At 37.1% G+C, this 23,128-nt stretch overlaps 2 protein-coding genes across 2 annotated transcripts in view; one reads left to right on the top strand and one right to left on the bottom strand.

Moving 5' to 3' along the window:
• The window catches only part of LOC109098192 (relaxin receptor 1-like), a 29,709-nt gene extending 17,728 nt beyond the window's left edge, over positions 1 to 11,981 (top strand). Inside the window, exons 12-19 of the mRNA XM_042724286.1 lie at positions 261 to 332; positions 616 to 651; positions 950 to 985; positions 1,473 to 1,544; positions 4,639 to 4,868; positions 8,661 to 9,071; positions 9,790 to 10,002; positions 10,950 to 11,981. Of these exons, the coding sequence (XP_042580220.1) occupies positions 261 to 332; positions 616 to 651; positions 950 to 985; positions 1,473 to 1,544; positions 4,639 to 4,868; positions 8,661 to 9,071; positions 9,790 to 10,002; positions 10,950 to 11,089 (1,210 nt within the window). The 3' untranslated portion in view covers positions 11,090 to 11,981. The remainder of the gene's footprint in view (positions 1 to 260; positions 333 to 615; positions 652 to 949; positions 986 to 1,472; positions 1,545 to 4,638; positions 4,869 to 8,660; positions 9,072 to 9,789; positions 10,003 to 10,949) is intronic.
• Positions 11,982 to 16,371: 4,390 nt separating this feature from the next.
• The window catches only part of LOC109058818 (stAR-related lipid transfer protein 13-like), a 42,457-nt gene continuing 35,700 nt past the window's right edge, over positions 16,372 to 23,128 (bottom strand). Inside the window, 6 exon segments of the mRNA XM_019076009.2 lie at positions 16,372 to 17,643; positions 17,794 to 17,967; positions 19,492 to 19,709; positions 22,217 to 22,438; positions 22,569 to 22,680; positions 22,905 to 23,115. Of these exon segments, the coding sequence (XP_018931554.2) occupies positions 17,526 to 17,643; positions 17,794 to 17,967; positions 19,492 to 19,709; positions 22,217 to 22,438; positions 22,569 to 22,680; positions 22,905 to 23,115 (1,055 nt within the window). The 3' untranslated portion in view covers positions 16,372 to 17,525.

Below are 23,128 nucleotides of genomic sequence, written 5' to 3'. Positions count from 1 at the left end.
GCACAACACAACAAAATAAGTCCTATATGTTGTGTTGTGTGTTGTGCTCTACTAGGCCACCATAGATCTATCCCTTTTAACAAATCTCTGCTGAGATTTATGAGACAAGAAGAGAGACACCTGCTCAAACAATCTCTGCCTGATAAGCACAAACCTTGGAACAGAGCTTCTATTTGTAGATATTCTTTTTAGTTTTATTTATTTCATGAACGATTAAGTTGAAAAATGAGCCGCTGAACTTGCTTTGACTTGATTTACAGAGACGTGTCTATGAACCAGATCAAAGACCTGCCTCCATCTCTGTTCCAGAACCTCCAGAACCTCAAACAGCTGTGAGAGCCACATTCTGCACTTTTTTTTATTTCTGTTGCAAATGGTGTTGTTTATAAGTTCTTGTTCCAAGCTTAAATGTTAAACCATATTTTTATAGAGATTTCACAGTGGCACAATACTTCAGTGTTATTCGTTTGTATTTGTGCTGATCTGCCCAGTGATTCATTATTTGGTTGAAAGCCTCTTCAGACGAAGTGACAGGCCTTATGAATCACAGAAGCAAAGTATGGACTTCATCAATAACTATTTTACTATTTGTGTGTCTCTGTGTTTTTGTTTCAGAAATATTTCCAACAATCCCCTGACACACATATATGCAACGCTATCTCACGACCAATTCGTACGTATTTTACGAGGTGGCTAATTCGTACGAATTTTTACGACCTCACTCGTACGATTTCATACGATTTGCCTAGACCCCCGTGACGGGTAGGTTTAGGGGCGGGGTTTGAGTGTAGGTAATTCGTACAAATTCATACGAATGTGCAACTCGTAAAATACGTACGATTTGGCAAAAATCGTATGAATTTGTACGAGTGTGGTCGTACGAATTCGTACGAATTAGCCACCTCGTAAAATATGTACGAATTGCCGTGAGATCGGGCTGCATATATGACAATCAGTTTGACAGTCTGGTGAATCTGCAGTCACTGTGAGTAAACACAACATAATTTAAGTTATTATACTGATGCTGTGTAGTAGGGGAGATCTTGTATTTATTCATGCGGTGCACAATGTACGTAGAAATCCATATCATATTTACATGCCCTTCACATTTGATACATGACTACTGGTCTCAGCATGTGATCAAGCACAGACTGTTAATCAGAGAATAATGAAATATCTATATATAATAAAATAAATATAAAAGCTAATTATCTTGACTTTAGCCAAACCCTAGAATCGCAGTAAATTTTTTTTTGCAGTCCAGAGATGTAGATGAGCTGTTTTGTAAAAATCATGTCCAGGTTGGTAATCACCAGCCTTTTTGTTTGTTCCTGTATCTGCATTCATTGATATTTTTCTGGGAATTATGCCAGTAATTATTCAGCTGGCTTTACTGGCCTACCATTCTTTGTTTTATTGGCTTTGAAAATGTACTTTTATGTTGGATAAAAAACATTCTATTTTGTGTGCAGGAGTATGGAAGAGGTAGAAATTCCCAACATCAACATCAGGATGTTCCGACCCCTAACTAACCTCACTCACATGTAAGCATACTAAAATTTACAATTACGTATATATTGTTAAATATATAATATATACATTTATAATTTTATCTTTTGTACTTTCTTTGTCTACCTTTGCCTGCTCCGTATTTTTATTTTTATATATGTTGATGCGCTTGTGTGCCCTCTGTGGAGAGTTATCAGTATGTTCCAGACTTTCACATTTGTGCTCAAATTCCTCGTACTTCATAGTCTCTCATGAGTCAAGACAAAAACAACAAAAACCTCCATTAAGCCAGTGAGTCACACAGCACACCCTCTAAGCGAGATACAGAGAGAGGTCATTACTGTTAGTGTGCGCTGGATGGTAGCTGTCCATCGCAGGGTGAAATATGATTACTGCATTTGAAAAGTCAAACCCGCTGGTAAATACAGCTCAACTTGAACTCTTGATTTTTTCACAGGCGACAAGATTACTATGCTTTCCTCAGCTTGAGAATTATCTTTAACTTTTCTTCAATCAAATGTAATGTCTCCAGAACAGATGTGAAATGAAAATTAAATAAAAAAAGTAGTGGAGTGGAGGCCTCAGAGAGATTCTTAAATGGAATGCCATCATTTCTTTATGAGGAATCAGTCCCATCCGCACCAGCACTGAACAAAAGAGCCGCCGCGTGCCGAGGAGAGATGCTGTACTGAAGTCTTTAGAGCTCTGAACCTCACGCTGAACCTTTCTGCACTTTGATGTGGAGATGAGGTTTTCGGGATTGTTATTTTGCAGATATCAGCTGCACTAGAAATTCACTTTTGATCTGAGACAGGCCCACTCTAGCAGACTGTGACAGTAACAGAAGGTTAGCTCTGCATTTTACAAACCTGTTGATGAGGGTAAATGTGAACAGAACTGTTTGGGTGTGCTGTAGTGACACATGTGTTTTAAAGGGGTCATATGATGCTGCTAAAAATAACATTATTTTGTGTATTTGGTGTAATGAAACGTGATTATGCGGTTTAAGGTTAAAAAAACACATTATTTTCCACAGATTGTACATTATTGTTTCTCCTCTATGCCCCGCCTTATGAAACGAGACGATTTTCACAAGGCTCATCTCTCTGAAAAGAGAGGTGTGCTGTGATTGGCCAGCTATCCAGCACATTGTGATTGGCCGAATGCCTCAAGCGTGTGACGGAAATGTTACGCCTCTTAACACATTGTGATGCCTTGTCCAGCCGAAGCGACGAGACATAAACATAAAACCGAGCGGCAACCTCCCGCTCTCTCTCGTGAAGCCAAAAATAAATCAACTAAAACCCAAATTAAGCTGGCTGCAAAAGGGAGCCAACCCCAAAAACTACCCAATCCAAAATACCCAAAATTACAAAATAAAAAACCTTACACAACAAAAAAAAAAAAAAGACTGGTTCAAAAAGTGGTTTTGGTCTATATTGCTAATTTTGCCCTTCATGACAACTGTGAGGGGCGTGAATTTTTTTTATAACACATCCGTTTAAATTATATTAAGCCTTAAATTTCTGCATAATTAAGGGCGTGGCCACTTGAGTGACAGGTGGATTGCCACTGTTGAGAATGCCGTCGCGCTAGGTGCCTTTTTGCCCATTTTCGATTATCCGGGAGTGACACACGGTGACGCGCTGCCAAGATGGCGACGGCCCGCTCTGCACATTTTGAACTTCAAAACCACTCTTCAGGAGTTTATGGGTGACGTCACGGACACTACGTCCATGTTTTTATACAGTCTATGAATAAAACACATTATAAACATGATATAAACATGATTTCTAGTCGTGTTTTCTTTTGGAAGGCAAAAACAAAGTAGTTTCGCTTTCTCAACAAAACAGCATCACATGCCTTGAGTGAGCAGAGGCTGGAGGCCTAGAGTGAGCCACGGTCTAGAGTGAGCCGCAGCTGGCTTGAGTGAGCAGAGGTGGGCAGCTTGAGAACGGTGTGGCAGGCGGATTCTATGAAGGAGTGTACCTTGGTCTTGTAGCAACCACATGTGACGACCCCGGGCTGGACACCGCTTCATCCACGGTGAAAGCCAATTCGGCGATCCACAGTCCAAAGTTAATGTATTTCCTCAGCGACCAGCACGGATCAGCCCCAGGCATGACGAAGCGGATATCGTCCTCTTTTGGAAGGCCAAACAAAGTAGCCATTTCAGGGGGGAGTGGACGAGTGTTAACTTTTATAAAGAATATCTTTTTGGATTTGAGACTTTAGTCTTTGCAACTTCACAGATCTTCTTTATTCACCAAGAGCTTGTAACACTCCAAAGAGAAAGGAAAATTTGAAAATCGCATCATATGACCCCTTTAAGAACTGACAGAGGAACAGATACTCTGCTTGGGCTGAAGTGTTTGATTGTGCAGCAGGGTAAGGTTCAGGTATAAGGATTAGGTAAAGGTTTTTATTTAAAGTGTTCAAGCATGTTATATGTTTTTTTAACGGATTCTGTTATAATTTACTCATGCTCATTCTAAATTATTTTATTTAATCTGTGGAGAACACACACACAAAATGAATTTGTAGGTGTGTGATGATTATGAATAATAATAAAAGTGGTTCATATGACTTGTGTGATATTTTCCAAGTTCTCTGAATCCCAATGAACACTGAAATCTCAGCCATAAAAAGAGTTAAACAAAAAATCAGTGTTCACTGTTTAACAAACAATTAGTCTTTTTTTAATTGGGTATTTCCTAAGAAATATTTGTTCAATTGTTTATGAATCAGACTAATCAGTTTTTTTTTTTAATATTGTCTCAGTGTTCACTGGTTATTTTCAAAACTTTAGAAGTTGCACTGACTATTTATTTTATCATTTTTTGTCATGACACAACCCCAGTCCTTAGTCAACTTATTATACTGAGAAAAAAGAAAAAAAAGAAAAAAGAGAAAAAAAAGAAAAAAAAAAAAAAGTAGCCAGGATACCTTTCTGGTTCCACAGAAGTCATACAGGTTTGGAAAGACACGAGACATGAGTAAATGATGAAAATTTTCATTTTTTGAGTGAAAAATTTCCATTAACCATTTTTCAACCACACATATGCAATTATGTGTAAAATAACTTGGCTTTTTCTCTTTTTATGTCCTTTATGTGTTGGACCATTTCAGTTATTTTAAGCGTTTTGAATTCTGTGGATATTCTCCCAATGTGCGGAGCTGCAAACCAAACACAGATGGAATCTCATCCTTCGAGAATCTGCTGGCAAACATCATTCTGCGCGTATTTGTCTGGGTCGTCGCCTTCATTATTTGCTTCGGAAACATCTTCGTCATCTGTCTGCGTTCCTGTTTTGCTTCAGAGAATCAACATCACACAATGGCTATCAAATCCCTTTGCTGTGAGTCCATTATGCATCAAACATGAGTGTGTCACAACCAATATGCAGCTCCTACTCAACCCCAGTCATGCTCAAATGATCAATCAGTCAAAATTTATTTCATGCATTAAAAAGTGAGACAAAAACTTGCGAACTCAAAGAAGTTGTCTAAACACCTAAAGTCAACATAAAATAGCATTCACATGCCATTTTAATTCTGTAATACCTTAAAATTCAAACAAAGTGTTCAGCTAGAAAATAGATGTTGACTATATTTTATCCATTAGTAATTGATTTGATTATGAAAGACTTTCTATACCAGAATGAAGCCAGTAGATTTAAGATTTTTCAATATTTTTGAAAGAAATCTTCAATGCTCTCCAAGGCTTTATTTATTTGATTAAAAACAAAACAGTCAAACCAATAATATTGTGAAATATCATTACAATTTCAATTTTGTTTTGTTTATTCATGTAATACAGTATTTTTTTATTTAATTTATTCATCAAGCTGAATTTTCAGCAGCCATTATTCCAGTCATCACAGTCAATGATCCTTCAGAAATCTTTCTAATATACTTATTTGTGGTTAAAGAAATATTTATTTACATTATTAAATATTTTTTATGTTGCAAACAGTTGTGCTGCCTTTTCAGGACTCTTTGATAAATAGAAAGCTCAAAAGAAAGCTCATTATTTAAATGAAAATTGTAACAAACAAAAAGTCTTTATTGTCCCTTAATAAATTTCATGCATCCTTTCTGTGTAACGGTTGCAGCCCACAAAATAGTTAACAGGACAGACAGGATTAAGCGTGACAAACACAAATAAAGTAAAAACCCCAAGATGACTCAAAGGAAAAACCTTCACTTATAATGATAATGATAATGATAATGATAATGATAATAATAACAAGTGTTTTTTCCCCCCAAAAGTGATTTAATTGAATACAAAAGTTTTCTTCTAATTAAGAGTCACAACAAGAGAGTTCAGATTCAATATATTCATAAAAATTATGGGGAGAAAAAGTTATTTTCACACAACAAAAGTGGCCAAAAAATTTGATTTTGTGTTGACATATATAATCATCTACTTATGTAAAAAGAATCAAAGTTTGTAATGAAAAGGTCATTTGTTTGTTTTTTGAAATGGCAGCGTGTGAATGCAGGGTCTAATTTTGGAAGTTCACAGGCGTCAGACAAACAGGCTTAAAGGGTCGTCGTTCCCTCTAATTGCAGCATTTACACACACACGTGCCATTATACACACTCAGCTAATTATACACATCAACACATTGCTCTGAAACTCACTAAATTATACATCTATGCAGAATCACAAGCTTTTAATAAACATCAAAACACACACACTCTTTCCCGCCCGCTAGGCAGATAAATAATTACAACAGTTGGTATCTTTAGACACACACACAGAGAGAGCTTGCTGACTTGTGTACGACCTCGCTGACACATGACGCACACTGCAAAAACACAACTCATACCTGGACACACACATACCTTCATTCAACTACAGAAATGGAAAGTGTTATTAGAAAAGGTTGGATCAGCTTGCGATATCTAGAGCTGTTCAGCTGAGGATCAGAGTCTGAGGACTAATCTGTGTCTCAGTGATGGAGAGAGATAGCAGGCAGGGGGCTGAAAAGAGATGGATAGATGAACAGATGGCTGGAGAGGTGCAGTTTTTTTAACCCACATAGACTTGAAAGGACACGTCTCTCTCTTAAATTATCAAAACCTGCCGCCCCCTCAGATGAGAGACATGCAGAGAGAGGTAAGAGTTTGCGATGTGGCTCTCCAGCTCTGGAGTTTCCCACTGGCTGACATTGGCTAGAATATGTTTAGTAGTGGTGGTGGAAGTTGGAGGGGGAGGGTTTAGCTGTCTCTGTCGAACTACTACTCATTCAGCTATGACTAGAATAACACAGTATCATTGCTTACTTGCAAAAACCCATTCACAGTGTGTGAAACGTCTCACCTCGGAGGGCTCTGATTTTGATGAATGAAAACCGAAGTGGGGAGAGACATCTGTGAGGGAAAGAAAATGATTTGGATGCAGTGCAGTGAATGAAAGAGTGCGGGTGATTTGGTGCTTCTTAATTATAAGCTGAATCAACTGCTCAGCAGGTTTCTGGGACACACAAATAGAGAGAACTGCAAAAAAAAAAAAAAAAAAAAAAAAAGCGAGACACACACTGGCCTGACCATGCACACACCACCAGAAGTATATATAGCACAAAGAAATAGAACATGACTGACTGATGGAATATAAATAAACAGATGGATCTACATTATTTTAGTATTATTTATTTATTATTATAATATTTAGTAATAATTTGAATTAGTGTATATTTATTTTACTTTTCATTTCAATTTTAGTTTACATTTTAGTGATTTTTGTGTGCTTTTGTCATTTGTATTTTTTTAAGGTGCCCCTATTATGCCATTTGTGGGCGAGGTCAAGTTGTTCGTGGCTGGCCAACACAGAACATAGGCGGGAATTATGGAAATGTCTTACCCTGTGACATGTAGCCGTCACGAAAGTGGGATTCGAATTACTTAGGCTGTAGAGAGTCTATTCTTTATTTTGGGAGACAATAGCTTTATTTATTGTGCACTTTCGGCTTTACAACTTTGCTGATCGTTTACATTCACATACAGCTACATTACACACTGCATGAAAGGCAATATTGGAAATTGCATAATAGGGGCACTTTAAATATATTTTTCTCTTTTTTTATTTCAGATATATACATTTTAGTACTTCGACTTACGTCTTCATCAATATTTAGATTTTATTTTATTTCAGCTTTATTTAAATTACCCCCCCCCCCCCAATTTTTTGTTATTATTATTTTATTTTAGTTAACAATAACAACATCTCAATGTATGTGCTGAATGTAGGGCCCTATGAAATCTGTTTTTTTTTTTTTTTTTTCAAATTCTGTTTTTCCATTTAAATTTTTCTGGATTCCATTTTTTTTTCTGTTTACATTTTTTGGACTCTGTTTTAATGGTTACATTTAAATTTTATTAACCAAAAAGCATGTCTAATTAATTGAAATCATAAGGCTTGCACGATTTAACATGAATTTATTGAAAGTTTAAAAAAAAAAAAAAATCTATTTTAGAGCCCTACAAATTTTTTTTAAATTCAGTTAGATTCATTAATTAATTAATTACAAATTCTGTGTTAGTTATTTTAATTTTCAAATATGTAATTTTATTATTAAATTTTATGAAGTTCATTCCTTAAAAAATAATGTTTTATCATTGGTAGTAGTAGTACTATCATTACAATAAGTAATGTAGGCTATTTCTGTCACAGTTTCTTCAAGTTAAACCGAACTTTTTGTTCCTTTTTTTTTTTAATGGATTGCCGTGAGGAACTTTAAGTTTCTTAGTATATGATATGATGATAGTTGTTCTCAGAAGAAACTTTAAAATTCTCATGAAGTGACTCTTAAGAGTTTTTGCGGCTTAATATTCACAGAAACTAGTCCATATCGCATTTTAATTTAAGTGTACTGACTTTTGATTTATTCATTCAAAATTTTGTAAATTATGCCTTATACAGTAAATTCGAATTTTATGACTGGATTCCGTGATTTAGTCCATGTTTTCCTAATTTTCATAGGGCCCTACAAATAGATGCATGGACAGGTTAATGGATAGGTGGTTAGACAAGATTGTATGGCAAATGGGCTAATGGATAGAGGATGAATGAATGGGAATTGATATATAGATTGATGAATGGGTGTTAAATCATATATTAAGATGTATTTGTTTACCTCTAATAGGTGCAGACTGTCTCATGGGCGTGTATCTGCTTTTCATCGGTGCCTTTGACATCAAGTATTGCGGCGAGTACAACCGTCATGCTCAGATATGGATGGAGAGTCTGTCTTGCCAGCTGATCGGCTCTCTGGCAATGTTGTCCACAGAGGTATCCGTCATGATGTTGACCTACATGACACTTGAGAAGTACCTGTGCATCGTCTTCCCATTCCAGCATTACCGTGCTGGACGAAAACAGACCCTGTGCTCACTGACCTTCATCTGGTTGCTAGGATTTATCATTGCCGTTATTCCCTTCTGGGATAAACAGACATTTGGGAATTTTTATGGGCGGAATGGAGTATGCTTCCCTCTTCACTCAGACCAGACAGAGAAACCTGGTGCCAGATGCTATTCTACAGCTATTTTTCTCGGTGAGGGCAGAGGGCATCGAAGTGTGTAAATTTTGTACTGTGTATGTTTGAGACCTGGATAAGCCTGTGTGTGTATTTGTGTCATTCTCTAGAGGTGACACAAATACAAATATCTGAGTTGGGCTTTTCCAGAGTTATCTAATAATTTTACTGCATTTCCCCAGAGATTCAACCATGCTCTTTTTTAATAAAGTAAACTCAGAAAAACTCCCTGGTAGCAACTTCACTACAAAACTGAACTAAAAAAAGTTTTTTTCTAGTTTTCCAACAAAAGTATCTAAACATCCTTAAGACATGATAAATCTCTTTGGAAAAAATTTTTTAAAATAGGATTTGTCTTCAGAGAATACATAATAAATTAAATTGAATTAGCCTAAGAATTTTTAATTTCCCCATCATCATTTATTAGTTTTTAAATGGAGTAAGATATATAAATATATAATACAAAATTCCTTCCCAAGCAAATGTCTTATTTTGAGTATGTTTAAAGGATTTTTTTTTTTAAACTGGAAATCAAGACAAAAATACTGTCATTAGCCCAAAGACAAAATAAATAAATAAATAAATAAATAAATAAATAAACAAAAATATGTGGCTAATGTAAAACAAAATACTAAATTGGTGAAATGAGTCAAATTCACATTTATTGAATAGCTTATTTAGTTCAACACAATGAACTTGATGTTGCTAAAGATTTATGTGTGTATTTCTCTGTCAGGTCTGAATCTGCTGGCTTTCGTGGTGATTGTATTCTCCTACTCCAGTATGTTTTACTCAGTCCAGAAGACAGCGAAGACAGCGCGTCAAACAGTATTTGATCGAGAAGTCACTATCGCAAAGCGTTTTTTCTTCATTGTGTTCACTGATGCCATGTGCTGGATCCCCATCTTCCTCTTGAAGATACTATCACTACTAAGAGTACATATCGCTGGTAAGCAAACAAGTGTGATCACATATTACAAGCAGAAGCTAATATGTGTGAAAGAACACACCGACAGGATATTATTCATAAGTGTGTCACTTAACTCATAATTGCTGTGACCGCAGTCTGGCTGCACATTAGCTAATGATCTGAGTGAGGCAGCTCATTAATATTATACCATGGTGAAATGAGACCTGTGTATTGCAAAGCCTAGGCTGATTTCCAGTTAGTAAAACTGCAATTCCCCTGGTTTGTTCTTGTGGATGTTTGATAGATATAGAAGGATTTTTTAGAGATTTACATTCTCTGATCTGGCCTCTCCACTAAATATTGATTTTATTTTTTACTTTGTGAAAGTCGACACATTGCACAAACACATTTACACAATTACTATAAATAAAAATAAATTGTGTCACATGGACAGACAACTAAACACACATACATCCACAAAAAAGAAATATTAAACATTAAAATAAAATATATTTGCACTATGCATTTTTAGGGGTGAATATAATGCACAAAGATGTCCCTTTAAGTGACAAGCTGTTGTACCCCTAGGAAAATGTATTTATTTTAAATCAATATAAGTTGCACAATTTGAAATGTTTTGTTTTTAACTAGTATGCTGTCTTTTCTAGGGGGTTATGATTGTTAAACAGTTGACTTCATCAAGTCCCAATGAGCCAGTTTCATTGTTTTCCTTTATCCTGATAGTTTACTCCTTGTAAAAATCTGAAGTAAACATGTGAGATATGCAAGTGGCCAGTCTAAGCCGAGAGGCGCATTTTGATTAGTAGATGGCTGAGGAGCCGAAGCCCTGGGCGCAGCGAGGATTAGACATTCAACAGCCATAAGCACCCATGAACACTTATCAGCTAGAATGGCTTTGCAGTTCTTCCCTTGGATAATACAGTTTAATCTGCACTTTCTTTTCTCTCTCCCTCTGTCTCCTCCAGGTACCCTCATTCTGTGGGTGGTGATTTTTATCCTTCCCATAAACAGCGCCCTGAACCCCATCCTGTACACTATCACTACCAGCGCCTTTCAGCAGAGACTCAAACAGTGTTTGAAATATCGCTGCCAGCAGACTAACTGACACACACACACACACACACACACTATGCACATGCTCTAAGATTAATATTCCATGTGGAATAAAAGGTTAATAGATGACAGGATAATGACCACACACACAAGATGCTCTCATCCTCAGCACAAGCAAATAAGGCTTATAAGAGCCTGTAGGGTTGAAGTAATGAGAGCACACAGCAACATTAACCAGCAGACCATCATAAACAATATATGCTTATGCAAGTAAAACCAAGCCTTATATGAAAAACAAAGAAATGACATACATGCAAATCCAAGAGTCTTCAACTGCCATAAAGACCTAGAGCAGTGTGTGTACATGCAGGGTAAGCCAAACTGGCTGTCAGAGAATGCAGGGAGAAACAGTTCAGGACAGACCCCGGCGGGCTGAGGATTGGAACCCTTCTGACTGATTTAATTGCGTTTTGTGTGCTTGTGCGGATGTGTTTGGAAAACAAAGAGGCAGTTGCATACAGTCAGGATAGAAAATGACCAAAAACTCTATGGTGGAGGGGAAGAAATGGATATAAAAAGATTTCACAAAGATCACACTAAAACCAATCCTAGCATCTGTAAAATTAATACAAAAATTACAGATCATTATAGTGTTCATGTTGGCATCAAAGGACAAATTTATTCCAGATTGCTGTTTTTAAGATTACATTAAATTATTGTACAAGTCTTTTATTTATGGAATTCACGGCTTTCATTTTGTCTGCTGTAATTTGTCAGTTGTCTACAATATGTTAAATGAATGTAACATCCAAATAATTGCAATGAATAAATTAAAAAATATTTCATTACATTTCATTGCACCATTTTGGCAGCACTGTCTTCTGTTCCTTTGCTCAGACATATACATCTTACCACTAAATCAGCTTTTAAGAAAGATTTAGGATAGACTTCATTACCAGAGAGCAGCTTTACTGAATAAAGACATTCATTGAGCTCCCTGGACTGCTCAGTCCTAAACAGCATCCTGGATAAAGGTTTGGGGTTAGACTTTGTTTAGTTTCTAAACACTAAAGTCAGACAGCATAAAGCCTGATGCAGATTTCAGTGTATTCTGTTTAAAAGCTGTTTACACAGGACATAGTCTTAATTTGAAAAATTGATTGTTAGTTTGCATGCATCAGACAAGTGTTCTTCTTCTGGTCCTTCAGCACTGTTCTGCAGAGTTGAGCTCCAATTCTTCAGCATTCTTCGGTATTATTTGAAAATTATAAGCAGGTGTGTTTGATCAGGGTTGGATTATTTCACAGACATCAAAACTCAAAAACAAACTGGAATATACAGCTCCATCTATCCATTTCATCAGTGGTTCCCAATCCTGGTCCTGGAGAACCCCAAACACTGCACGTTTTTGGTGTCTCTCTTATCTGACACACACATTTGAGGTCTTGGAGTCTTCACTAATGAGCTGATGAGTTGAATCAGGTGTGTTTGAATAGGGAGACATCTAAAATGTGCAATGTTGGGGGTTCTCTAGGACCAGGATTGGGAAGCACTGCATTTCATCAAACCACGGGGATGCTGAAGCCCATTTCAGAGTCACCCTGGATGAATGGCCAGTCTATCGCAGGTTACATTCACACTCACATCTGAGTGTTTCCAGTTCACCTGACATGCATGTCTTTAGATTGTGGGGAAATCTCTTACCTGCTACAAAATACCTTTAAACAAGAATTTGACTGCGGAAATATGGAAAATCCAGTGACAATTTGATGCTCTTTGCTTCAACCCAGTACTTTATAAGCACATTTTTGTTTCCATGCACTGAAATTACCTAAATGTCAACCTATCATATTTGTCTGCTATATGGATCAGACTATGGGCATGCCATGTGAGGCTGAGACTAGGCTTTGTTTTGATCTCCCAGCTATTATTTTCAATGGGTCCTCAAATCAGCAGCGGAGGCTCATTTCAATAATGCATCTGTATAATGACCTTAGACTGATTTAAATGCTTATAATGATGCATCAGGAACATCTAATGCTACATTTGATCCAGTTACAAAAATTGATTCAAGTATATTCTGACATAAACAGAATGTTACAAGAAATAATTTCTAACGAGCCTGAAATGTGGTCTCAATTATTTTTTTTCTGTCACCTAAAACAGCCAAGCTATCAGACAATCTATTTATCTAATCGATACAACAGATGAGACACAATCAAGACAGAAGAGAGAAAAGGAGAGCAAGAGCAAGAAAGAGAGCGAGAGGGAGAGTGAAAACATCGCTGTAAATCAAAAACCAACCTCATCTGTGACCCTATGAATAGTGCATCAAGTGCTGCAGGGAATTTTTTAAAGGGAGTCAAATAAATCTACAGTAGTCAACATTTGAAGTGGATCAAAAAAAGTTCCTCCAAGTTTGCATTTTGGTTTTATGTTTAGGACAACTTTGATGAAAGGTTTTGATTCACTTCAAATGTTAACTAGTGTATATTCTTTCTATGCTGTAATCTGTAGCAGGAGATAACACAGAGGAAGCACAAAAGAACAAGGAAATTAATTACTCTTCAAAAGACCATTGGCCTGTGAATAGCTTTGAGACAAGCTGCTTGAAAGAACAGGAAACCACTTTGGTTTCTAGGCAGGTGATCAACAGGATGTTACATTACATTATTCCTAATTTAGGACATGCTACATTATCCAAAGCCACTTTAAATTGGGAAGCCTGCATCTGGGGTATCCTGACTTTAGTGCCTTGCTTAAACAGACATTGGTCCTCATGAATTTAACTTCTCAAGTATATACCTTGTTTAATAGATTTATTAAATTTTTTAAACTGAAGAAAAAAAAAGCTTTTAGGTTATTTATAAAATTATCCTGGTTAAAGCAGAGCTGCTGGAAAAATAAGTTGCAACAAGCAACTTACTGGTAAGCTGAGGAAATGACAACATTTTGGGGGGGGGGGGGGGGGGGGGTGTCATTTATAGCATTAGATGATCTCTCATGAATAGCTATTAGTGGGACTTTATGTAGTAGTGGTTATTTTATCACTATAAGCTATTCCAGTTGCACACAATATTTGGTTATTTTAGCATTATCCTTCAACACATTGGATTTGAAACAATAAAATGCAGACTTTCAGCTTACGAGGGCATTATTTACATTTACATTTAGTCATTTAGCAGACGCTTTTATCCAAAGCGACTTACAAATGAGGACAATGGAAGCAATCAAAAACAACAAAAGAGCAATGATATATAAGTGCTATAACAAGTCTCAGTTAGCCTAAACACAGTATACGTAGCAAGGGCTTTTAAATAATATAATAAATAACAAGAAAACAGATAGAATAGAAAAAGAATAGAGCAAGCTAGTGTTAGAGGTCTTTTTTTTATAATTGTATAATAAATGAAAACAAAATAGATAGAATACAAAAAGATTAGAAAGGGAAAATCTGCAACCAAACCTAAATATGATTATTTTATTTAGATGAAGAACTTGTGCAATGAATGTTGGGTCTCTGAAAAAGACAGTTTGTCAGTTGGCTATAATTACCACATGGTTCACTTGATACATCTGGAAATACTCACAAACTTAAGAAAAATTAAGCTCTTATTTTTCTAATCTTTACCTCAACAGCCTCGACTAAACTCATAAGCCGTTTCTACACGGGGCCGTTTTCAGTGGTGGAATGTAAAGTACATTCACTCATACTGTACTAATTTGAGGTACTTGTAATTGAGTACTTTAAAGTTAGAATGATTTTGCTACCATTGTATGAATCAGATTTTCATTCTGTGCTTCTTGTATGAGTGTCTGAGGATGTTTTGAGCATTCAGTCGTCATCCAGTAAAGTTTATCAAGCACTCATGACCAGGTGTCCAGCTGTCCTTTTCTGGCTACTGTTGCGTTGAAATCAATAAAGCAATGATTATTTTTGAACACATTTAGGCCTTTCTTGGCCTGCTTCTTTCTCTGTTGGAGGTCAAATGAGTTTCTATGAAGACTGCCCATTTAAGGACTAACTCATCTACCCATTCCCTGAACTATTGACCAAATTTTATTTCTTGGGTTAAATCGAGCAGTTGTTTTACATGTTAATGCTTATGTAAATGTTTAAGATAACATTAGAACGTTAGCAGTTATGACCACAGAAGCAAAAGAAATCTATTAATACATATGTAAGTGTAAGTGCATTCTACACTAATGCATTCCCTCCAAAACCAACATAGAAAAACTGATTAGCTAAAGCAGTCTCTCATAATTCCCCAAAACGCTACTATACATGTAGTCAACATAATCAGTGCACATTCACATTAACAGAAAATTGTTAGGGTTAGGGCTAAATATGTAGTTGCTCCTGTTAGTCCCACCTAAACCCATTCAAGGAGGGTTTCATTTTCTATATTTACAGAAACGAGAGGTGTCACAGTTCGACATGACAGTTATTTCAGTGATAACTTTCAGGGAATATAATTAAAAAAAGAAAAATAATAATAATAAAAAAAACAAATCACTAACAGCACCTGTAATGATAAAATTGTCTGCTAATGACATAAAAAAACACCTTTCTGCAGTTGACAGAGCTTGAAATGTCTCTGTGAACAAACTAAATTTCCTTTAAAACCCCAAACCACTGTGTATTGTATTTCTGGCCATTCCAAAAACATTTCACTCTCATGTAACATTAAAAGGTGCTTAGGAACTGTCTCCTGTTAGGCCGTCTGCACAGCATAATTGGCCAATTTTAGACACTTTAATAATTAACGAGGCAAAAAATAAGGAGCACTTTATCTCCCCAGAGAAATGACAGCTCACAAGGAGTTTTCACTGCGACAGGGCAGACTGTCAGCCCACAGACTGTGACTCAGATGCAGTAATTACTCCGTATCAATCAAACAAATTTGGAATGAATACTGTAGAAAAGCAGCTTGTATAAATGGGAGTTCTCCATCACTTTCCCTAAAATACATTTACCGACATGTTTGCCAACTAAACCGGTGTCCTTAGGTGTCCTACAACACCTTGAGCCAGCAGGACACCAACGTGGTCTAAATGGATTGCTGCACACCGTAAGACACCTGTTAGTGGAATTAAATTTTGTTTTCAGGCTTAACACCTTGGATTGTATAAAAGGCAAACAGAAACACCAAAACTGTTTTTTGGAAAAGCTCCTTTATTCTAATTGCACCGGAGGCTAAATTGGCACGATACACACGAGAGTATGACTGAAAATGTATCAGATCAACATTATTAGAAAATGACACCTGTGTTTAACACTGAATTATCTTAAAAAAAAAAAAAAAAAAAAAAAAGAGAGACTTGAAACAATCACATAAACAATGTAAATTGATTTCTGCACATCACAAAAAGCATACATAACCACATTGTGGCACTTTGAGGCATAAAACAACTTAACTTTTAACTTTTGATGCTTAAAACAACATACATGCAGTTATACTTTTAAATAAATAAAATATTAATATTACATAATGCCCTGGTGAAACAGCACAGATTTAATGACAAATATAAGATGAAAGACAAACTCAACTATCTCTTTAGTTGCTCAAAGGCACAATTAAGAACAGTAATAAAGCGAATTATTTAATTATATATATAAAAAAAAAATTAGCTCTAGAGAAGATAGAAAGGTAAAAGTAAAAAATTAAAGGTGTATTAAAGTCTTTTGTATATCATTCCCATGCATTCCATGCAGACTTTAAGCTATTAAAACTTCACAAATGAAGTTTGCCACATGCAAATGGCTGATGCAAATAAATAAAAAGGGGGGTAGGAGAAAAGGAAAAAAGGGATTGAGGTCACAAATATAACTATACTGTATCAGTGGAGAGGGTGTCATATTTGCTCAACAGCACCAGTCTCTATGAGTCTGTTTGGCTGATGATGTACAGAATGCAAAGTACACAGGGAGCTTATAACAACAGACCTCGTGTCTTATAATGTTATACATGATTGCCAGTTTCTCTTTGACAGCTGGTCATTATCAGTGCCACATGGCAAAATTCCTGTGCAATTAAAAAAGCAAAACTTGTTTACATTTACCCTGAGAATGAATGAGCTGTCTGACAGACCACACCGGATTATTAGACAAAGAATTTAAGGCATAACATGTCTACCGAGACACATTGCTTAACACAAACAGATATAAACACTCACAAACAAAACACACACACAAGATTAGACGCAATGTCAACAGTATGATTGTGAGCTTGAGCTTTTTCACATTAATCACTCAAGGCTTTTAAAACCACAATGGGTTTGTTTTTTGCATAGTCCATCTACTATACTACACAGTACTGTCTTCTTTTTCATTCATTCCCGAACTGATTAATAAACCAGTTAAAAAAACATTCTCTACTACTCTTAACTCTTCCACCTTCTGACTTGCGAGGCCATCTTGGTTTTGCACCTGTGCTCTCATAATTTTCATTCTTTATCATACAAAATAGTCTTAGATTTAAGTGGGTTCAGATCTTGGTCTCAGGTCCTTGTGCCGACAGAACAGGGAAAGAACTGCGTATTCTTGCAACCTCCATTGCACACAGATGACCGAACACTTTGTTATACCAATCAGGAGAGCGCCCCCTGTTGGAGAGAAATACATAAGGTTAAAATTAATGACATTATTGTAAACAAGCCTGTTATTTTTTTTTTTTTTTTTAGTATATTGTAGAGACTCAAAACAAAAGCATGCTGTACTGTGCCTGAGTGATGTAGCAAACCATCGTGTCTTACCGTAGATCAGCTCTGTAGTAATGTGTGAGCCGGGACCGCCCCATTCCACATGGCTCAATAAAGATGCGTGATGTCAAAAGCACAGCCCGTAATCCTGCCTCCAGCTGGACATTATCATGGTCCACAGAGGATGACACTAGAACACACACCCCTTTTGGTAGATCACACCAACGTCTGCAACACAAAATGCTACATTTAGGGTGCTTTCACACCAGTAGATCAATTGTTTCGGTCCAAAACAGGGATTCAGATTATTACAATATTGCTTTTTATTTTTGGTGCGGTTCGCTTTCACATGGCAAAGTTTCTAAATGGACCGAAATTGTTAATACAAGTCACTGCGAGTAAACTGTCCTCTCATTGGTTAAAGTTCCACAATTTATTTAACTGTCATGTGTCAGGATGGAACGACAACAACTTCGAGGGCTTATTGTTGGGTTTTTGTAGCCGTCGTTATATTAATTTATAATTTTGAGCATGATGAATTCACGTTAACGTGTTATCGCGCTAATTTTGATAGATCTAGTAATTACCCATTATACACTGAGATATAGCCTGGTTCGTTGGATCGGATTGCTTTCTCACTACAAACGAACTGCTCCAGAGTTCCGCTCTAGTACTTTTCCACCAGAATAGTTCACATTCTGGAGCCAGACCCAATTCTTGGGCCGGTGAACCAAAGCCAACTGCAAACTGGCTGTGTGTTTCCACAGACTTGAGAAACAAATGGTGTATCTGACAACAACCAGTCAAAAAAACAAACATTGCATGTCCTGGTGTTTTTTTCCAGCAGCTTGGTACTTATGTACTACTTTTCACAGCACTGGGATTCTAGATACAAACAGCTCTCATAACTGCCGGTACCCTCTTCTTTCCTTGCTGGAGAGATATTGAAACTGAAACTGCTGATTCAACTGCTCTCTTGCCAGGTGTCTCTCTCAAACAGTGGCACAGCACAAATCCGTGCCCCCCTGAGGTACAGCCCAGAACTCCCTTTCATGCAGTGGAAATGTGCAGAACTGTTCAAGAACTGGCACTGGCCTGGAACCCACACCCAGTGGATAAACGCTATAGGAGGACTCAGCAACACGGATGAGAAGAATTGTTGAATAAAGTCAATTATTTTAGTTTTCTATGTGCACAAAAAGCATTCTTGTAGATTCATAAAATTACAGATGAACCACTGATGTCACATGGACTATTTTCATGATGTCTTTACCACTTTTCTGGGCCTCGAACATGGTATTTCCATTGCTGTCTATGCAGGGTCAGAAAGCTCTCGGATTTTATCAAAAATAGCTCAATTTGTGTTCCGAAGATGAACGAAGGTCTTATGTGTTTGGAACAACATAAGGACGAGTAATTAATGACAGAATTTTTATTTTGGGGTGAACTATCCCTTTAATATAGTAGAAAACAATGAACATTAAAAAAAAACCCTTCAATAACTTAAATTAAAGGACATATAGTTCTGAAATCACTAAATTAATTGTGGTTTCTTTATAACAAGTGCACAGGAATATATAGGATTTCTAATGGATTTTCTATCATAATTCAATCCTAATGGGATTCCAAAACAACCTGCATAGAAATCGTGATCTTAGTCTTATTCAAGAAGATTCTGTCTTTTTTATGGATGTAGCACAATAAAGTACTAAACAGATTACACACAAAAAAAAGTTTCCTGCAGCTGTGTACCTGAGCACTATGAAGTTTCTACGAGGATGTGGAGCCATGCTGTCTGTGATGTAATGGAAAACCTCTGTGTTGTTTTCCAAAGTTTCAATGACTCGACTGTGCAGAAGGTCTTCATCCCACAGGTGGCGCTCTCGCAGAACTCGCTGTAGCACCACAGTCGGCGGGGCCTCTATCTCCACCGAAACTCGCCATAGACGCATCGGGTGCCCATCTCCTACCTGCAAACAACCAATCATTAAAATGATGAGGGTCATGCCAGAACTACAATGATGAACGTATAGCACGGATGGCTTTGAAAGTTCTAGAGGTGGTTCTTTAGCAACTGAAAAATGAGTTGAGGCCTAGTGGTTAGAGAGTTTGACTCCTAACCCTAAGGTTGTGGGTTCGAGTCTTGGGCCGGCAATACCATGGACTGAGGTGCCCTTGAGCAAGGCACCCAACCCCCAACTGCTCCCCGGGCACTGCAGCATAAATGGCTGCCCACTGCTCCGGGTGTGTGTTCACGGTGTGTGTGTGTGTTCACTGCTGTGTGTGTGCACTTTGGATGGGTTAAATGCAGAGCACGAATTCTGATTATGGGTCACCATACTTGGCTGTATGTCATTTCACTCAATGAGCTCCATTAAAATGATCCACAGGCTGACCATTTCAGCAGGTGTGCTGATGGCAAATGCTATCCTCAGTGACCTTATTTGTATCTCTACTGAAAGTGCCGAATATGACTGAAATTTGATGAGTTAATTGCACAAATTAACACCTTTTCTTGTTATTCTGACACATTTTGACTTCAATCAGAAGGCTGGGCTGGGAATCTTTCCCGAGAGCACATAAAAACTGGAATTATCAGGAAAAAGATAAAAACATCAGGGTTTCTAAGAGTTTTCAAAACTCTTACGTAACATAATAATACTAAAATGTAATTTGCTTTTGTTGTTCTGCAAAGTCTCCCTGTTGCTGTAATCTGCTCTAAAACTATATAACTGAAAATAACATTCAGAGTGAACACTTATTATTAAGAAAGCTTATTAAAAACAGGCCCATACAGATGTTTAATGGATGTGTTTTTTAATGATTCAGACATCTGAGGTCATTTCTGAATGTTCATTAGAACAGCCAAAATCCATTAAGTCATTTACTGTCTTGTAGTTTATAGTTTTGCATGCCTGTCAAAATAAAAATATCTGAACCTCACAAACAACATTCACATCAAAAGCAATTAAGACCTTATTATGTTGTTTGTGAGAAAAAGAGAAGCTGTCATGCATGGCGGTTGAGGGAATTAAACCACACACCTTCCAAGTTTTTTTTAATGGAAATTTAAGAATTCAAGACACCGTGTTAAGAAAAGGGGAAAAAATGTTATAATATTATATATATATACATATATACATACATACATACATTCTTCATGCTTGTTTTTCAGATTCCTTCTGGCAAACTGTAAATGTAATATGACTTTTTCCTCCTCCAGTGCCACTCTAAAGCTGTGACTGATGAAAAACTGTTCAAGCAGTTGCATGCACTGTCTTTCCAGTCCCAGCCACTGAAACCTGTAACCTTCATGCACAGTCACTGTGTTGAGGACAGCCTCCTGTAGGTAGATTTACAGCTGTGCCACGCTCCTCTCCATTTCTTAATCATTTCTAAATTGATTTAACCACACTTTGATAGATATTCACTGACTTGGAAATGTGCTTGAAACCATCCTGTGCTCCTTTTTTTCTTCACGGTCCAAGTGCTGCCACAATATTGACTCACCAAACAGTTGCAGAGATGCATTTATACTACAAACAACTGAAATCCCTTGACAGTTTTTTTTTATATAGAAAATTCTTTTGATCATTTTTATAGAGGTCTAATTAAGGATTATTCCTCTACCGCAAAAACTTTTTTTAATCCACTGTGAATCAATGCTGTAACAGCATACCATGCAAGAGTCCAAGGGGGATAAAAACTGTTTATAAGCAACGTTTCCCTCTAAAGGATCTCAATGTCAGAAATGTAAACTAAAGTCTAGGCTGATCTTAAAGGGTTAGTTCACCCAAAAATGAAAATTTTGTCATTAATTCCTCACCTTGACCGCAAGGCCTTCGTTCATCTTCGGAAGACAAATTAAGATATTTTTGATGAAATCCGAGAGCTTTCTGGCCCTACATAGACAACAACAGAACTTCCACATTTAAGGCAAAGAAAGGTAGTAAGGACATCTTTAAAATAGTCCATCAGAAATAGACATCAGCGGTTCAATTGTAATTTGTATGAAGCTACGAGAAAACTTTTTGTCCGCAAAGAAAACAAAATTAACTACTTTATTCAGCGATTTCAAGTCTCTGTCTTGAAAGAGAATTTGTATCTTAATTTGTGTTCTGAAGATGAACGAAGGTCTTATGGGTGTGGAACGACATGAGGGTGAGCAATTAATGACAAAATGTTCGTTTTTGGGAGAACTATCCCTTTAAAGTTGACATGAAATGAAAATTCACACTATTTCCTAAACACCATGTTATTGATATTATTGTGAATGATTAATCTATGCTTGTTTTTTTTAATTATTTGTTATGACATCTTAATTATTCATCTTTAATAACTCCACATTCCTAACAACAGTCTTCTCTCTGATGACAAATGCCTGATTTCTCTAAACATTTAGTTTGGTTAAATTCCACCCGTCTTGCATTCAACCTTGTAGTTAAACTTACTTCAGAGAGTATGTGTGTATCTCTACCTTTTTATAAGCCAGCTCAGTGTTGTCCGGTCCGTGGGCATGGTGCCAGCCTTTACTGCGCTCAGATGCTTCTCTGAGAACACACTGAATGTTGTCTTCTAGGTACGCCCGATAATCCACAGGCTCACCCAGGGCATTCACCCCGAGCCCATGGAGAGGCAGCGGCTGAGCATCAGCAGCCACATAAGAATTCCTAGACTGAAGCATCATTTCATGTGGGATCTGCATGAAGAAACAGTGACAGAAAGCTGATCAGTGGAAAAATGAGCTGCTCCCTGTTCCCACAAATGAATGGTTTGCCTGCAATGCGTGACATCAGAACTCAAACATCAGAAATTTAAAAAGTGGTTACCTGGAATAGCTTCTTGCATTCTGCGATCATGTGACTTAGGCAGTGTGTGGCAGCCATGTTCTCACTCAGGTCCTTGTGGTCTGGTTTGGCTCCACCCTTCCTGCTCATGAGCCTGTAACAAAACCAAACATAAGTAAAAATGAACAAAGAGAAGCTGACAAGAATACAGGCAATGAGAGATGGGTAAGCATTTTGGACTATGAGTTGTTCTTGAAGATTAAGAATTATTTTCTAATTTAATTCTATTTCCTTTGACTTCTTATTATGCAAAGTCACTTTTCTTGTAAGGGACCTTGGTTGATCCCCTAATAAAGGCAAAACTTGACCCACACACACCTTGGTGAAGCTCCATCTTTCTTGGTGGCATTCAGGTGAAGTATGGAGGGTGCGAGACAGACAGCCAGACTATCCGCAGTCATCTGGTTTTCCTGTGCAGATGCAATGTCACTGAGGAAATAGAGCAACGTCTGTAGAACCTCTCTGTTCTCATCTGGCAGCAGGATCACAGCTGCCTGCACGGCCTGTAAACGCTGCTCTGCTGGAACGACTACACACACACA

This window comes from Cyprinus carpio, chromosome B5 (genome assembly GCF_018340385.1).
Source record: "Cyprinus carpio isolate SPL01 chromosome B5, ASM1834038v1, whole genome shotgun sequence".
NCBI classification, from domain to species: Eukaryota; Metazoa; Chordata; class Actinopteri; order Cypriniformes; family Cyprinidae; genus Cyprinus; species Cyprinus carpio.
Note: the sequence above shows the minus strand (reverse complement) of the source record. Positions and strands in the feature narration are given on the sequence as shown.